Source organism: Gavialis gangeticus, unplaced genomic scaffold, assembly GCF_001723915.1.
Source record: "Gavialis gangeticus isolate Ggan-Ray unplaced genomic scaffold, GavGan_comp1, whole genome shotgun sequence".
Classification (NCBI taxonomy): Eukaryota; Metazoa; Chordata; order Crocodylia; family Gavialidae; genus Gavialis; species Gavialis gangeticus.
In genome coordinates, this window is record NW_017729029.1 from 56,031,831 (window position 1) to 56,047,764 (window position 15,934).

At 39.6% G+C, this 15,934-nt stretch overlaps 1 protein-coding gene across 3 annotated transcripts in view; it reads right to left on the reverse strand.

Moving 5' to 3' along the window:
• MTM1 (myotubularin 1) overlaps positions 1–15,934 on the reverse strand; it is a 58,755-nt gene that overhangs the window by 22,074 nt on the left and 20,747 nt on the right. For all 3 annotated transcript variants that reach the window (XM_019521643.1, XM_019521645.1, XM_019521644.1), the window contains exons 2-6: positions 13,193–13,264; positions 12,403–12,475; positions 10,749–10,843; positions 8,868–8,978; positions 7,700–7,801 (exon numbers count right to left, since the gene is read on the reverse strand). In XM_019521643.1, coding sequence (XP_019377188.1) covers positions 7,700–7,801; positions 8,868–8,978; positions 10,749–10,843; positions 12,403–12,475; positions 13,193–13,255 — 444 coding nt within the window. In that variant the 5' untranslated portion in view covers positions 13,256–13,264. The remainder of the gene's footprint in view (positions 1–7,699; positions 7,802–8,867; positions 8,979–10,748; positions 10,844–12,402; positions 12,476–13,192; positions 13,265–15,934) is intronic.

A 15,934-nucleotide genomic window follows, 5' to 3' on the forward strand; every position in this document is an offset into this window, starting at 1 on the left:
TCAGTGTCAAAAACTGAATAGTTCTCTTCACATCCCAGTTTATTTCTCAACAATTAAGTTTCTCATTTATAAAAGACTTGAAAGTGAGGTGTAATGGAAAATAACTCTCCTCCCCCCACCCATGAGGCACAGAAATATTAGCAGGCACTGTTAAAAACAGGTGCTCTGAAAGAACAGCTACAGCATAAAAGTTACTAAAGGCAAGCAACTCAGTATCTTTATGAGAGAGATAATTTTCAACTGCGATACAGCAGAGAAGCAGACTTGGACCACGGAGAATATGTTCAACACTTGCTCTGCCCCACAACCTCTGTGACTCTGGACAGGTGGGTCCCAGTTTGTGGAGAAGGGAGTGCAACCACAGTTCCTTCACCTGTGTGGCACATGCACAGCGCTTTGTGCATGTGCCACACCCAGTGCAGGGAGCGGGTGGCTGCAACCCCTTGCTGTGATCCTGGATGCCAGCGAGCTCTTAGACCAGATGTGAGCAAAATGGCAGATCTGGGCCGTGGCCAGACTCCATTTCCCAGTAGCTCCTGCCTGCGCAGCTCTGGGCCAGCCTCCGTGGAGATCCCAGGAGCAGTGGGGCCGTGACAGCGTGGGGCTGATGCCACGTCCTTGTTCTGCAGCCCCACACCCTCATAGCCCTGCTGCTCCCAGGGTCCCTGTGGAGACTGGCCAGGAGCCATGCAGGCAAGGCATGTGGCTGGGCAGGGAGCTGCTCTAGGGCTGGGGCTGGGATCTTGGGGCAGTGACAGCATGGGGCCACCATGACCTGCTCCTCTGTCCTGGCCCTAGGAACCTGTGCTCGTCACAGCGGCGTGGGCAGTGCATCACGGCTCTGCCCCAGCCCTACACTATCACCATCTCAAAATCCCAGGGTCTCCCCAGCCCCACCTCCCCCACCCCAGAGGAGACCCAGCCACAGGCCCTGCCCCTTGCGGATGGTGCACTGAGGTGCCCAAGCAGCAGGGCTGGGTCTAGCAATGGCAGGGCCATTGGGAAACACAGTCTGCCGTAGGCTGGATGCAGCCTGCCAGCTGGACGTTTCCCACCCATCAGCACAGCTCTGCCTGAGCTCTACATGTGCTGTGAGCTTCAAAGCTTACTGGTACAGGATCTGGCCAGAGCATTTCAGGACAGGAACTGCCCTGCCACTCTTTCTTCTTCCTACCCCACCAATGTAGTGGAAGGGAAAGAGGGGAGTAGGAGGGAAGGACTGCAGCTCTGGATGGGGAAAGTGAGGAAGAGAAGAGCAAAAAACAGCAGCAGGCTTCAGAGGTGCTTGAAAGCAGGGACTCTGGGCATACCAGCTGGTAAGCTTGTAAAGCTCACAGGACATGAAGCACACAGCTAAGGGGAGGGGGGCTTAAGACCATGCTGCTACACTTCATCTGAATCCACACCTGCCTGGACAAATCATTTAGCCCCTCTGTACTTTGGTACACCATATAAAATTGTGACAATAGCACTGTTCTTCATCAGCTGTGCAATATCAATAAAAATACATTAGAGAGAGAGGTACTCAGCACAGATACTACGGTTATGAGGGTAATGATCCAAAATAGATTTGTATCCCTCATCCATTCTTACAGATGTGGGCAAAGTTTCCAATAGAGCACTCTATATAACAACTGAAGTCCTAAGCTGGTTACATTATTACACATCAAAATTACTAGTCAGTCAGTAAGAGTCCTCAACAGAAAGGGCTTAGAGTGCTTTTATAGGATTTATTCAAAATTTAAAGTTTAGTAGGCGTGCCAAAAGTTGCCACAGAGATGAACTTTGTATATGGTAAAGCCCAAAATGTGAGCTATAAAATTCACCTTGTTACATAAACTCTCATGACTTCCTGCACACATTCATATCAACTCAGAGATTTGGGGAGACTTGAAGTCAGAAATGCTGTAGTGCCAATTAAGATAGGCAAATAATACAAGCCTTTACTAGCTTGATTAGTCAAAGATAAACAATTTTATCTGCCACTCAATTTATAAGAGGAGAGAAGAGGAGGCACTGGCCTTTAGGCATGACTAGACAAGGTCCCGTAAGCATTAAAAATATAGCTACTCTAGGCCCATGTAGCACACTGTACTGAATTAGCTTCCAATCCTAGCCAATTCTGCTACTGTCAGGAAGGAAAGTAGTTTCATGGCTGAAGGCTAATACACCCCAGCTATAATAAGGACATTTGCACTTTGATATAATGATTTTATATAATTTAAATTTGTATAACTAGTGCTGTAAGTCATTCCAAAAGCAGGGGGTTGGACCAAATGACCGCAAGAGGTCCCTTCCAGCCTGCTTTTCTTTGGTTCTATGCTGCTGCCAACCAGGAAAAGAAACACTCAAACTCAGGATCCCAATTAGACAGGGAACTGCCCAGTTACTCAGCAATCAAGAGAAGACCCTGCAGAACTCGTTACCAATCCCTCTCCTCCACACCCTGCACAGCAACCCTCTTCACCCAACTGTCTCCTTGATTTCACAGCTTCTCCCACAGGCCGTGCTCAACTCAGCATGTCTATGCTGCCATCAGAGGTGTGACTGAAGCTCATTGAAACACTCCCAAACTAGCTAACCTAGAATCCAAAAGCAACAGCAAGTTGCAAAGCCAGCCCAGGACCTTGGGTAATTTTACTGGGGCTTCTAGCCCAGGCTATACCAGCAATGCCCAAGCTTACTAACTTAAAGTTCACTGCTCATGTGGATTTGCCTGAGCTATCACACCTTTGCTTTTCGCAGACAGTTTTTCTACACTTCCTGGAGTAGCAAAAGGACTCCCAACCTGTCATTTTTCACATGGAGCTGGGTAGCTCACAGGGACAGGCAAAGTCTTTGAACCTCACCTATACTCACCTAGGTGCAGTTCAAATGTTACCTTTAGTTTGAAGAAAAACAGAAAGCATTGGCCTTGGTGTTTTTTGGAGAAAGAAAAGTATAAAACACAAACCTTAGAAAATGGTCACGCCCTTAAAAACACACACACACACACACACACACACACACACGCTTAAGGAGAGACACAGAGAGATGACACTAAGGGAGGGCACAGACAGCAGCATAAGGCAAGACATCTTTCAGTTTTCCAATTTTCTTCTTTTGATATCTATCAGTATTAGAGAAACACTGTTCCTCTACACTGCTTTTCTATGCTAGGATTTAGACCCCGCACCTGTACTTGTCACAAGTCCCTCTCTGCAGCAGAGCATGAACAGGCCAAAAAGATGCAACAGAGAAGAAGGCACGCTGTCCTCCTTGCCAATGTAATCACTGGACTGATATTTCCCTACTTAGTTCCCCTGAGACACAGAAATCTGGTCTCTGTGTTAAGATCTTAAACACATTTTTGATTTCTGAAACGTTACCCATTCATTCTCATCTGATCCCTTAGTCACTTCAAACCCAATTCTGTGCTTGACACTACACCAACCAAAACCACTGCGTATTGGAAGCAACCCAGTTTTCCCTCTTACAGCTTTTTAACCCTAGGAAAACATGCAAGCCCCAAGGAGTAACTGATGAGCTAAGATGACACATCTGTGTGTTTTCTATGCAATAGCTGGCCCAAAGCAGGGAATCCGAAACCCACACCAATAATGTCAAGACCTGCCAAAGCAAGCAGGTGACCTACTTTCTCAATTGTGCTCAGTTCCTTTCTTTGCAGCAGAGACCCCCTCTGATACTATAGTCTGCCAACATACACAGAACAGCAAGTCCTAAAACTTAAGCAATAAATTAAGATTTTTTCCAACTGGGAAACAGCCTTTTCTGCTATGTTGGTTATAAAAGCCCTACAGCAATAGCTGTGAAAATGTGTCCATGAAGAGATTAGGCTTACTGAAGGTTAGCCAAATATCCTCTTTATTCCTCAGGTTCAACACACTGCTTTAACTACCATCTATAAATATTAATGCATGACAAACAAAAGTAAAAGCAGCTAGTTTGCTAACATTATTAAAATAATTCAACAAGAAACAAAAATTGCAACAGATGAATAAGGTGCGTGCATACTTGGTCGATTAAACAGAATATATGAAACATGTCCAATGGGTGCCTAGTGCCCGTGATAAACCATGGGGCATTTATGAATCTCAGGTGTGTACACACCTCCCCACACACATCCACAAAATAAAGCCTCAAATCAACCAAGCTAAATATTTATTTCTAAAATTAGAAATAAGTAAAAATTAAACGAGTAAGAATTGATCTTCGGGTTCCATATGCCATTTGTTATAGCTAGCGGGTCATTTAAACCAATGAAGGGAAGGGAGCTGCCCTGTCTCAGACGTTACAACTGTAGAAACACAATCCATGTATAGTTTTTTTCACTGCTCTCATAAAACAGGCAATTATTGACCACACTCAATACAGTGTTTGATGCACTGCATTTTCCATTTCATTTCCTTACACTATTTCCTATGAGAACTCAAGTAAAAGGACAGTAATTTGGATCTAAACTTCTAAAGAGGTGAATTTTCAATTAATCCTCTTTTGAGGAAATTAATTGGTCAAAGGGCTGAAACTGTTTCAGTAAAATCTCCATGAGGACTTCAACCAAGCATGCAAGAAGCACAAAAGATCCTAAATTAGCCATAGTTGAACCTTCTCTGGAAAAGTATGTAAAAATGCAATTAATAAATGCCTACACACCAGGAAGAAAGACCCCTTAAATGACTGGGCATTACCAATAGCATAAAAAAAGAAGATGCAACATCTCCTTCAGGAGCAGTGATCCTCCGGCACCTCCTACACTGCTTCCGCTGCTCTGCCCTTCCCGATACCAGAGCAAGGAAATGGGAAGGTGCAGAGTGCCAGGGTTCAGAGAGAAGAGGAAGAGGCACTTTTTGTGATGTGGTAACGGCCTCTTATGCCTGTGGTCACTACTAGAAAACTGGACTGTGCATGTCCTGGACTCAGTAAGAAAACACCCAGGCTGCCTATACACGCGTTCAGGGGTGAGGGGAGGCAGGAGAGGGGTGGGAGGGTGCATTTTACTTAAAGCAGTTCCCAGACAGCCACTGTAATTAAAATAGCTCACTGGTCACATGTATTAAGCCCCCACATGTTTAAAAACAGCTGCAGCATGCTTTATCTAAACCTCATTTTGACAAGGCTTAGGTAATGAACCCCCCTGGCCATTTTAAAATATACAGGGGCTTAAATACATGCAACGGTGGAACAACACTGAAGCGTTCTAATTAGAACATGAACGAGAATGTGTATAGGAAGCCCCAATGACCAAGTCTGGCCCACAAAGAGGTCAGATCCAGCCTGCAGAGATCTGTTTCAAGAAGCTGCACCTTGCTGCCTCTCTGCCCTGCAGCACTCTCTTCTGCTGCAAAGCAGGCTCTGCAGTGGTTGAGCTTACCCTTGCTGCAGAGGCACTGGGAATCAGGCAACCAGCCACTCAGAAGGGAAGGATGGGGCAGGGGCTTCTGTCCTGCAGCAACAGCCATGTTGTAAGCTCAGCCTGTCCCAGCAAAAGACTGCCAACCCTTGCTCTAAAATTATAGGTTTGCATATCTATAGATGAATCTAGTAAAAATTCACAAAGTGGCCAGGCAGATTTTTACAGAACAGGGGGGACAAATAGGTACTACAGCAGACTGAACCTCTACAATAGTCAGATAAACGATCATTGAACTTCTAACTTAAGAGGCACAGAACACAATAATTAGGTCCATACCATTCATTGGTTATTTACACTCACATAACAGCCTAATACTCACATTAATAAAGGCAACTCAAACCACCTACTAAATCTCCAACTACTATGAATTTGTATTAAATTTCTTTAAATTTTGCCCTTCTCTTTTCTTGGAGAAGAGTTTTCTAATAGCACATACAATATTGGTAATGGGATTATATTTCCTTTTCCATTTTTATATATGCTGTGCAGTTTGTCTTGTAAATAAAGTGTCAGTGTCATCACTTGATATACTTTGTTTGCATAATATCTGAAGGTACATCTCAGAATCAGTAGCTTTAATAGATAAATAGTATGGATTCATTTGCATTCAGACTCAACCACGGGACACATGGAAAAGGGGTATCCTAACCCAAAAGGTTCCAAGGGTTTTTTTGGTCACACAGGTAAACAAAGCAGCCAAAATAGTAAGGAATCCAAGAAGGGGCCAATTAAAATTTTAATTATAGAAATATTTATACATATAAGAAGGCGGCCTCAGTATGTGACAGACTGCTGTTTAGAACAGAAAGTGTTAACGACACTAAGCATAAGAAAGGCTGCTTGCATACACGAAAAAAATAAAAACAAAAAATGGCACTCTACTTCAAACTTGCACGCTTCCACGCCAAGCTCAGCGCATGCCCAGAACAGGCAGTGTGTTAGCTGCACCCGGCTTTTCCAACGTGTATAGACTGGGTGTTTTAAAGGGGTCTTCTTGGTACTTTTACCTAACAGCTAACTGAATCAGCTTTAGATAAAAGCACCAAAAAGGCCTGCTGAAGTGCCTGATTTATACAGACACTGCGGAGCTGTGTTAAAGTAACTTGCCGCTTCTGGTAAGGCACGTTTTTGGGGGGTTTTTTGTTCCGCTGCATCCATCAGCGCCCAGAATGCAGTAACTGATGCAAGTATACCAGTAAACATGCAATTTGTCTCAACAAGTTATGTTTTCCTGTAATATGTGCGAAACATTTAACTTGAAGAGTTAAAGTTCAAAGGTTGATTTTAATAAAAGACAATTTATTGTACCTTAATACTATTCCCATAATTATATGTAAATCAGCAAGAGAGACAAATGGCAGGCTTAGTTACATGCAAAAAAATATGTAAGTTGGCACATTTGTCCTAATGCAATATGAAATCATTGTCTGCAAATTTAAAAATCGTAATTATAATCCACAACCAAAATCAAGATATGCAATCAGTTTCTGTGGGATTTTGTGCACACCAAATATTTAAGTAAATTCCTTGAGAAAGTTCCTTAAGATCTAATACCTTAAGTCCAATCCTAAGACCCATTCTTTTAATATTTCTTATACACTTAATCCAGACAAAACAAACAAAAGTTTAGTTAAACTTCACACCAGACAAGATGAAACATTTATTGAAATATGTCAAATTGATCTGCTAAACATGCCATGAAGATTCTTGAACTCAGAAAAAAAAAAAACAACCTGGTTCGCTAGCTTCAGTGTTGCTGAACTCTTTAATGAAATCTTATTTGTAGCAAGCCTGTACAAATTCAGTGCTGTATTATCATCTGATTATCTTGCTTACTGCCCCTACTTCTCTTAAATGGCAATTGTCAAGACCCTCACTTTGACTGCTTTTGAGACTGCCTGATAATTCAATGTTTTCAAGAAATAAGATACTGTAAGTGCTACCATATAAACCTGATCAGGAGAGATGTAAGTCTCAGGTTTTCTTACATGAAATGAACTGTATGGGTCATAGGAAATCTGAAACTGTTAGTAGAGTACAAAGATTTGGCAACTTTTTATATACTTGAAAGTTAATTATTTTAAAGGAAGGAAGAGGCATAAGTTCTTGGGATAAATGAATTCTAAATAATATGATTTTTCTGTACAGTCTATTTTAAACATGGGATCATGGCAATGATTCTTTTAAGGAGTCATGGTTTCTTACACCAGGCCCAGTAATTAACAGAGAAATATAAAAATAATTATACAATTAAGTGTCCTAAAGAGTAAAGTTAAGCTAACTTACCAAGTTGTGGGACTGAGGAAAAGCATACTTTGTAAGGACTTCAAATATATCTCTTCTACTATGACCTTCTTGTTTCAGTGCAAACCGTAGATTTCTCATATCCTAAGATGAGAAAAATTACTTTTTTAAAAATCATTAAGGTACTTTGCAAGTACATTCTGAATAATTTCTACATAATGTATGCAAAAGATGCAAAACCATTCAGTTTAGGCCCTCCACCCTACACTATGGGTTACGAATTCTTTATTTGTAAATAAGAAATTTTATAAGATGATAGCTAACATGTAATAGGAAGGAAGAGTTTTACCCAAATACATGCTGCTGCTCTTCCTCTACTTTGGCTGTAAGCCATAAGAAGTGACAGTTTTTGATTCACTAGCAAGTCTCATGGGTTACTGAATACGTGTGGGTTGGGAGTTACTCTGTGCTTCCAATGCGAATACTCTGCCAACAATCTGTCTAGACTACATTGTCCCCAGCCATTTTCTCTTGACTAACATTGAAATTAAGAAATCTGCACATGTAACTGCTGAGAACAAAGTCTGTGGCATAGATATTCCATTCCAGGCTTACACAAAGCAAAAAAATCCTCCTAAAACCATGTTTTCTGTAGCATTCTGTATAGCCAACATTCTTAAGAGGAAAAAAAAAGTTTTGCAAGTCAGTATATGCCTCTAAAGATAAAGGCCCCTTTACTGTCAATAAAAGTTAATACAGTAACTATGCGACCCTTTTTAAAAGGTACTTGATGGGTCTTTTAAAAAATATGCAATAACAGACAACTGACTTTTAGGGTCCATAAAATAAAAGAATTATAGGTACAAGGAGTGATTAAAGCCCAAATAGCCCCAAACTATACAAAATACAAAATCTTTTGCCTAATGTAACAAAACACTATTCAACTCATCTGGACACAACAGAAGTACCTTTTTCTTGGACAATTCAAAAAAGCTGCCTGTAAGATTCTTCTTGCAGGATGAGCAAAAAAGGCAATTTGGGCCTTACATACATTTAATCTGTACTACTACAGATTCAGGCAAGCAAGCAGCAAAAAGAGAAAAAAAATCTCTTGGATCTAATGCAGTTGAGTCTAATTCTAGAAAATATAAATGAAGGGCATAAGTAAGAAGTATGACATCTCCCTTTATTGAATTCTTGCAAGTCTTACTTTACAAGTTATATCTAGTCCATAGGAATTCTCGCCTCTACTTGAAGCTCCTCCCATTTTTTCAATCCTTGAAATTACACCCAAAGGAACATCCAGTATTACAACTGACTCCTGCAGGGAAGAAATAAATATGAAAATATTGTACCTTAGTTTCACACAGAATTGAGTTGCGATTAAAAGTAAGGAAGACAAAAAAAGGTGTTTCTTGCTTTAACCTTTCAATGTGAAGCCCACACTGACTTGATGACATCCTCCCTTCTCCAGTATCACTACATCATTGCATATCAATTACAAACTAAGAAACTAAAACTTCAAGATGTTTAATCAGGAGAACGTTTTTAATTTGTCCAGGTGTAATATAGTTATTGTTATCAAAAGACTATTCACCAAATTTTGCTCCTGAACATGTGCATGTCAGACAGCAATTCACTAGGAAAGTGAAATGAGATTGTCAGATACGTTAGCAGAGGTGTATATCCTATAAGTCAACTAAAAAGCTACATAGCAGCTCAACCTAATCTTTAAAATAAACAGCTGGACAGATACTTGAGAAAAGTAAAACTAACATATAGTTTTCATCTTAGAGGCACAAACTAAGGGAATTTCACCTGACGGTGGTAGCTCTTTATTTATTAAGATTTTTACAATTAATCACATAATTATTAAACCCTGGAACTGTTTAGCTATATTAATTGAAACCACTCTAGGCTAACACACAACCTTATGATAGAAAAATAAACTTAATATCTTTTCATTAAATCTGCTAAAGAAATGTTACTCCTCTATTCACAGTTTAAAAAATACTGTTTTATAAATTAACATAGCAGAGCAATACACCCATCATTTCTGTACTAAATACTGCCAAGCTTTCACCATCAAATTAAACAGGTAAGATCACAATCTCTGTTCAGGAACTTAAAACCTTAAATTTGATAACAAGTTATGCAAAAGAGCAGCCTATGAATTTTATACTGCTTCACCCACCTATATTTTCTGCAACAAGGGTGGGCAATCTGCAGCACAAGTGCCACGTGCAACAATCTTTTTTGACATTGCAGATCTAGCAGGGAGCAGGAAGAATAGTGGCAGATAGGAGAAATCATAGCAATGGATCAGACAAGGGAAGGGGAATCAGAGTGCTACTGGAAGGGGCAGGGCTTACCTTGTGGCACGCCTGCCAAAAAGACTGGCCCCCACTGTTCTATAACAGCCACCGCTATTCAATAGGGCAAGATAATTCTAATTATCCTTAAATGTTACTAGTCTTCAAATCATTCCATTTTCATGCTATTTCTCTCTGCCTAATTGTAGTTACAATGAAAATCTTGTTTTAGTAGAAAATTGTAACTGTTTCAAATCACAAGAGTAACAATGGGAAGTTATTGTCGTATCATCTATGTTACTAGATGATACCCCAAAAAATACCGAGAAGTATAAGCCAGTCACTGAAGTTCAGCGCATTTACTCACGTGTTAACAATAATTAAAATGAATAACTTTTACTTTTGGAGGATTACTCAGTGGCAGAGAAGGCAATTATTGTTTCAAGTATTACACACTGCTTTGAAGTCTCCCATGCAGTTCCATCAATGTCTCTCTGTGGGGCAGGGGGCCAAAGTTGAACAGAGTGAAATAAGAAAAGTGACCAAAATTGGAACCAAATGCAATTGGGTTTATTTTTTATGGGGTTAATTTTGGTTAAGATTTGCCTTTGAGACTACTTTGAAAGCAATTTGTTTCGTGTAAGCCAATTAAGCAACCACTGATTAGCAACCGCACAGACCTAAGCAAGTTTGTAGTCAGGTGACAGACAACTGTATCTCACTGCCATCCCCAGTTATGCAGAGCGGATGTGTGTGTAAACACTTTCACAATTACTCACTGTTTCCACACTTCTTAAGTAGAGCCTATAATTTGTGATGTACACTCTTCCTTTAATGGGACCATTGAATGGACACATGTAGATAACTTCTTTATCTATAAAAGAAACACAGTATTAACTTCTAATTAATATTTAAGATAAAGGGCAATATTGGTAAACAGCAAGATAAGAGCAACTATTCTCATAAGAAGAGAGATTGGCAGGCAGGAAAACTTTAGTCACAAATTTAAAACATTGTCCATTTGAAATCCAATCTTCTAGGGCGAAAAAAACAACCATGAAAAGTTTCAGACTCCATATTTGCCCCAATTCTACTAGTTGATTTCCACAGAATTATGCTTACATTTGTGATTTAAATTTCTTGTGGCTATGTGAGAAGTGACTGACTTTTAATTGTTCTTATGGCTACTGAACTGTTCTACTTTCAAGTTTCACAGTGAAAACATTCTAAAATATTAACTGGTTTATCTTGCAACACGCTGCCTTCTTCCAAGTTCAAATCTAGATCTCTTGTAAGGTTGGAAGGAGACTCATTAATGAGTTCCACTAACAAACCCTATTTGGTTCTGCTCACCAGAACAAAACTAAAAAACAAAAACCCACCCTGGTCATAAATCAGACCATAATGCAAGTAGCTAGACCCCAAAACACACACTAGAACACAGCAGTACCAACCCTAATAAGCCTTGGTGTACAGCATAAAAAAAACCTACATAGATAGCAAATTGTTCTTAAAGAGATTCTACTATAAAATTTTTCTGAGGTTTCACTTTAGCTGTTATAACTGTTTCCATTAAAAAGATTTAGTTATACTTTTCTCCCTACTTATTCCTCTGCCCTTACATCCTGGTCCATTACCCCCATCCAGTATCCCTACTCCTTCCACAGTACCCTCAATATAGGGGAAGTCAGGAGGACTATGCCTGTTGCCCCTCCAGCAGACTTCATTTGCCCACATTAAGAAACCCAGGAAATCCCCCATAAACAACAGCTTTGTTTAAAAAAAAGCTAAAGTTGCTCATATGTAATGCCCATCCAATGCATCCCTTGAAGCAAAGAACATCAAACTAGAAAGACCTCTTACGTGCACCTGAACACCCACATAGCACATTTCCACTGACAGTAGCAGACTCCACAGAGAGCAGCCGTCTGTCGCCAACAGATAAGGCAGCCCTGCACACAATACATTAATCTTCCTCATACGGGGACACAAAACTAACAGTCTCCTATTTCTCTAACACAACACCACACACTTAACCAGTGTACTCTTACTAATCCTGACTTGTTAGTGTTGCCAAGGTAGCACATTACTATAGGAGAGATTGATGTGTTATGTGCAGTGTGTTTCATTATCTACTGGAAGCATAAGCAAACTGGGGAGTCTTGTCACCAGACATGTGCTACATGTGCAGTAAATTATGATTAATAAGCAACTCTTAATGGGGCATTTCCTTGTATGTGAGAGTTTGCCTTGGATTAAATGTTACATAACACTGATTGGCTTTAAAAAAATGTTAGTGTTTTTTCCCATAAATAAGCTTTCCCTAGTAGCCCAACCCAATTATGCAACACTGCAGGGGTAAATCTACACGTAGGTGGGCAGACTTCCCCTTCAACATACAGTATTCTAGATGGCTCAATGATAACCTTATACCTGTAATTCTGGTTTCTCCTGGTAGACGAGGTATTTCCTCATTTTGTTCCCAGTTAGTTCCATCTTTTGGGGTCTAAAGAAAAAATTGCATCAAAACTGGAAGGCTCTTCACTGGACACCATCACTTCAAATCATACTGGTGCAAACTTTCATAAAAATATAGAAGTCAGTAAACGAAGAAAGGATTTTAAGGGCAGGAATTGATAAAAAATACAAGGAAAGAAGGACAAAAGTAAAGGTTTTTTGGCTGTGTGTGTTACTAAAGAAACATTAAAAATAAACTTCACCTTTAATCTGAATATAAATTTCTATAGCACCAAGACAGAGCAAGGTGTGTATGTATATAGCCCTTAACTTGTAATTGAATAGAGGAGTTTCTCTCTCAAACTGAGCCAGCTATATGTAGCTAGATGTAACTTGTTTGGTTATGCTAGGGATTTTTCTTCTTAAAAACACCTAAATAATAACAAAATAGCATTTTGCAATATTAGAAGTGAATAATTATGTAAACATACACCAGGAAGGACTGTAAGGTACTAGATTACAAAAAAAACAAACAAACCATACCAAACAAATAAAACCTTTGAGATAAAATCCTCTGATCTACCAACCTGTGAACAACAGTCTTACAACTCTGAACAATGGATTGTATTTAAATTATGACAATAAAGTAATTAAATTTTCTTCTGGACTGCATAACTCAAGATAAATACAGTTTTGGGCTCAAGAACATGAAAAGCTAATGCCCCCAAGTCATGCGATTAAGAGTGAAAAAAGAAACGACACTCACCCTTTTAACTGAGGAGCTTTCCAGGGAGTTGGAATTATATTTAGGTGTTGATGATGAAGCCATACTGGGGATCTGATGAGAAAGCAGATATTGGAGACAAATTTCAGTTAGACTGGATACATCAGAACACAGCTCTCCAGTCTGCAAAAAAGGGGAGTTAAGATTTTGAAATGCCTAAAAATCAAATGCTTTTACACAATTAGAAGGCAGGGTAGATTCGTACTTTACAGACTAAATCAGAGAAATTTAAGCTTTTGTAAGCAGTGGCTTACTTCATCAGATGCTGTGAAGGGACTGAAGAACAGCACCTCTACTCAGATAATCATATTTTTAAAGCAACCGAGTACAACAGGTCTCACTCCCAGCTATTCTTTCCCCTCCCCCTTCAGATCACACACTGGGATTCTTCACGTTAAGTTTTACATGTTTAAAATCCTATGGAGTTTTGGAGTCAACAAAAGTCATAATACTAAAATAACGAGTTCTGTCACATACAGACACAGCTTAGGAACCCAGTTTACTTGGAATATTTATTTACATTAAAAAACCCCAAACTTTAATTTAGGCAAAATGGTGACAAAATTAAAAGGAATTACAGCTTGTAACTGTAACATTAGTGTACTCAGAACAGTTTTAGGGAAGCTAAGAGAAACAGTGAGAAGACCAGGGGAAAAAAATCTGAGTTTATAAGCACTTTTAAGAGTTAAACAATGAAACTTCAATGAACCCAACAGCAGAGGGCGTTTGCTACCATTTTCTTGATCTCTATAGCCTTGATGTATTGAAATGAAGAGGCAGTTTTTTATTCCAAGTTCAAAAAGCTGCTTTTGATTAAACACTGAACTACACTATTCCGGATTAGCAAGCAAGTAAGCTTCAGCCCGTTTGCTGATTTTGCTTTATGAGCAGAGGCACAAGTCTGTTTTCCAGAAATGACTGCCAGTTATACTTCTTTTTCATTAGCAGGATACTCTTCATCCAGCTCACTTACTGATTTGCAGCAGCCTTGTGAAAAGTTCTGTGGTGCCATTTGATTTAAACCAACAAGTAGTGCAAGATCTTTCTTATTGCAATCCCAACTGAAAAGACTACATTTAGGAATAAGCACCGTTGCCTTTTTCCTTCAGAATTTTGTAAATCTCTCTGTATACAATGTACCAAGTGGTGAGTCTACCTTTGCTCCTATACAACAGTATGAACAGACAGTAGTACTAACAACCATATTGAACTGTAAAACCAAACTTGCTCTGAAACCCCTGGGTTGTTCAAGGAAGTGTTTCAGTGTTAGGGAGGGTTTTTTTTATAATTTTTATTTTGTAGTTGGTCTGTGTAATGAGTGCATAACAGCAAGGCAAATGTGAGTATCCCAATATTCAATTTACTTCAGTCTGCTTCTGATATCCTGCCATGACCCAGCCTAGCAAATATAGCAGAAAGCAGAAACACCCCTTTAGAGAACAGCACAAATCTATTTATATTCCAACTGGAAACATGAGCAATAAAGAATATGCGATGCAGCACATTAAGTTGCTAGGCTGACCGTCATACTGAAGCATCACTTCCTGTCTAGATCTTTTTCAGGCTAAACTTTCTCCAAAAATTTACCTTTATTGCAGCTTAGGAGCTTGGGCTCAGCTAGCTGAATGTAGCTTTGATTTTCACTAGAATTCAAAATAATCCTTATTTTTGCACTCAAGAAACTGATTTGCTTTAAAAACAACTCACGGAGTCCCAAACAGCAACTAGTGCTTTTGCCATATTTCATATGCAGTCACCTGCATTGTGGTATCCCCTTTCTGCTGCCTATATTAAAAGGATCCTCTACACATAGCAATAGGGAATCTAGTTTTATCAATTTTATAGGCTCAGACAAAAAAACAAGTTTCACAATTTTTACACTACATTTTTCAGAGTACAGGAAATTCTGAACAAATGTAATGTTTTCCTTGGTTGTAATGCTAACTTGTGTCACCTGTATGTATTTGAACACCAAATATTCAAGTGGTTGAAGAATTAATTTCTTTGAATGCTGAAGCTGTCCTTTATGTTGAAGAGTTTTTTTGTATTTGTTCTTGGCTTGAGTTCTGTTTTAATTATAATAAAGTGAAAGTACTCAGTCACCATATATTCACTAATATTCAGGTATATTTACTGAAATATTCATTTTTTAAATATCCTTTTGTGGAAACACATTTTAAAAAAATAAAAATAAATGCCCTAGTAGAATGGAGAACAGTTACAAAAAATGGATAATGTGTACCCTGCATGTGAGGATGTGAGTGCAGCATATGTTGGACATACTAGCAAAACGAGAACTATATCGTTCAGGTATCAACAGCAGTCAAGCCACAGTGGAATGGGCTGCAGTACAGGCAGATCACCAGGATCCCAAGTACCTCCCTAGCCCAGAGTGGAGGGCCGCTTAGTGAGTTTTGGCGAGCTGTCAAAGGCTGCAAGGCCTGCCCTTGACAGGTGCCCCGCCCCGCCCCCCCGGTCACCATCTTGAGACTGGACGTTCCACCCCCTAATCCCTGACCTTTGCCACCAGAAGTCCCTCCCCTTTCCCCTAGAAGTACTCTTCTTGCAATGGGCATTGCCATCTTGGAACTGGAAATAAAACCCAAATTATATACTAAAAATGAAACGCTGACAATTGTATATTTTAACTTATTTTTTAAAATATTTTTGTCCCGATTTGTGCGTTTGTGTGGTATATATAGCGGTGATTGCATAGTAGCTCAA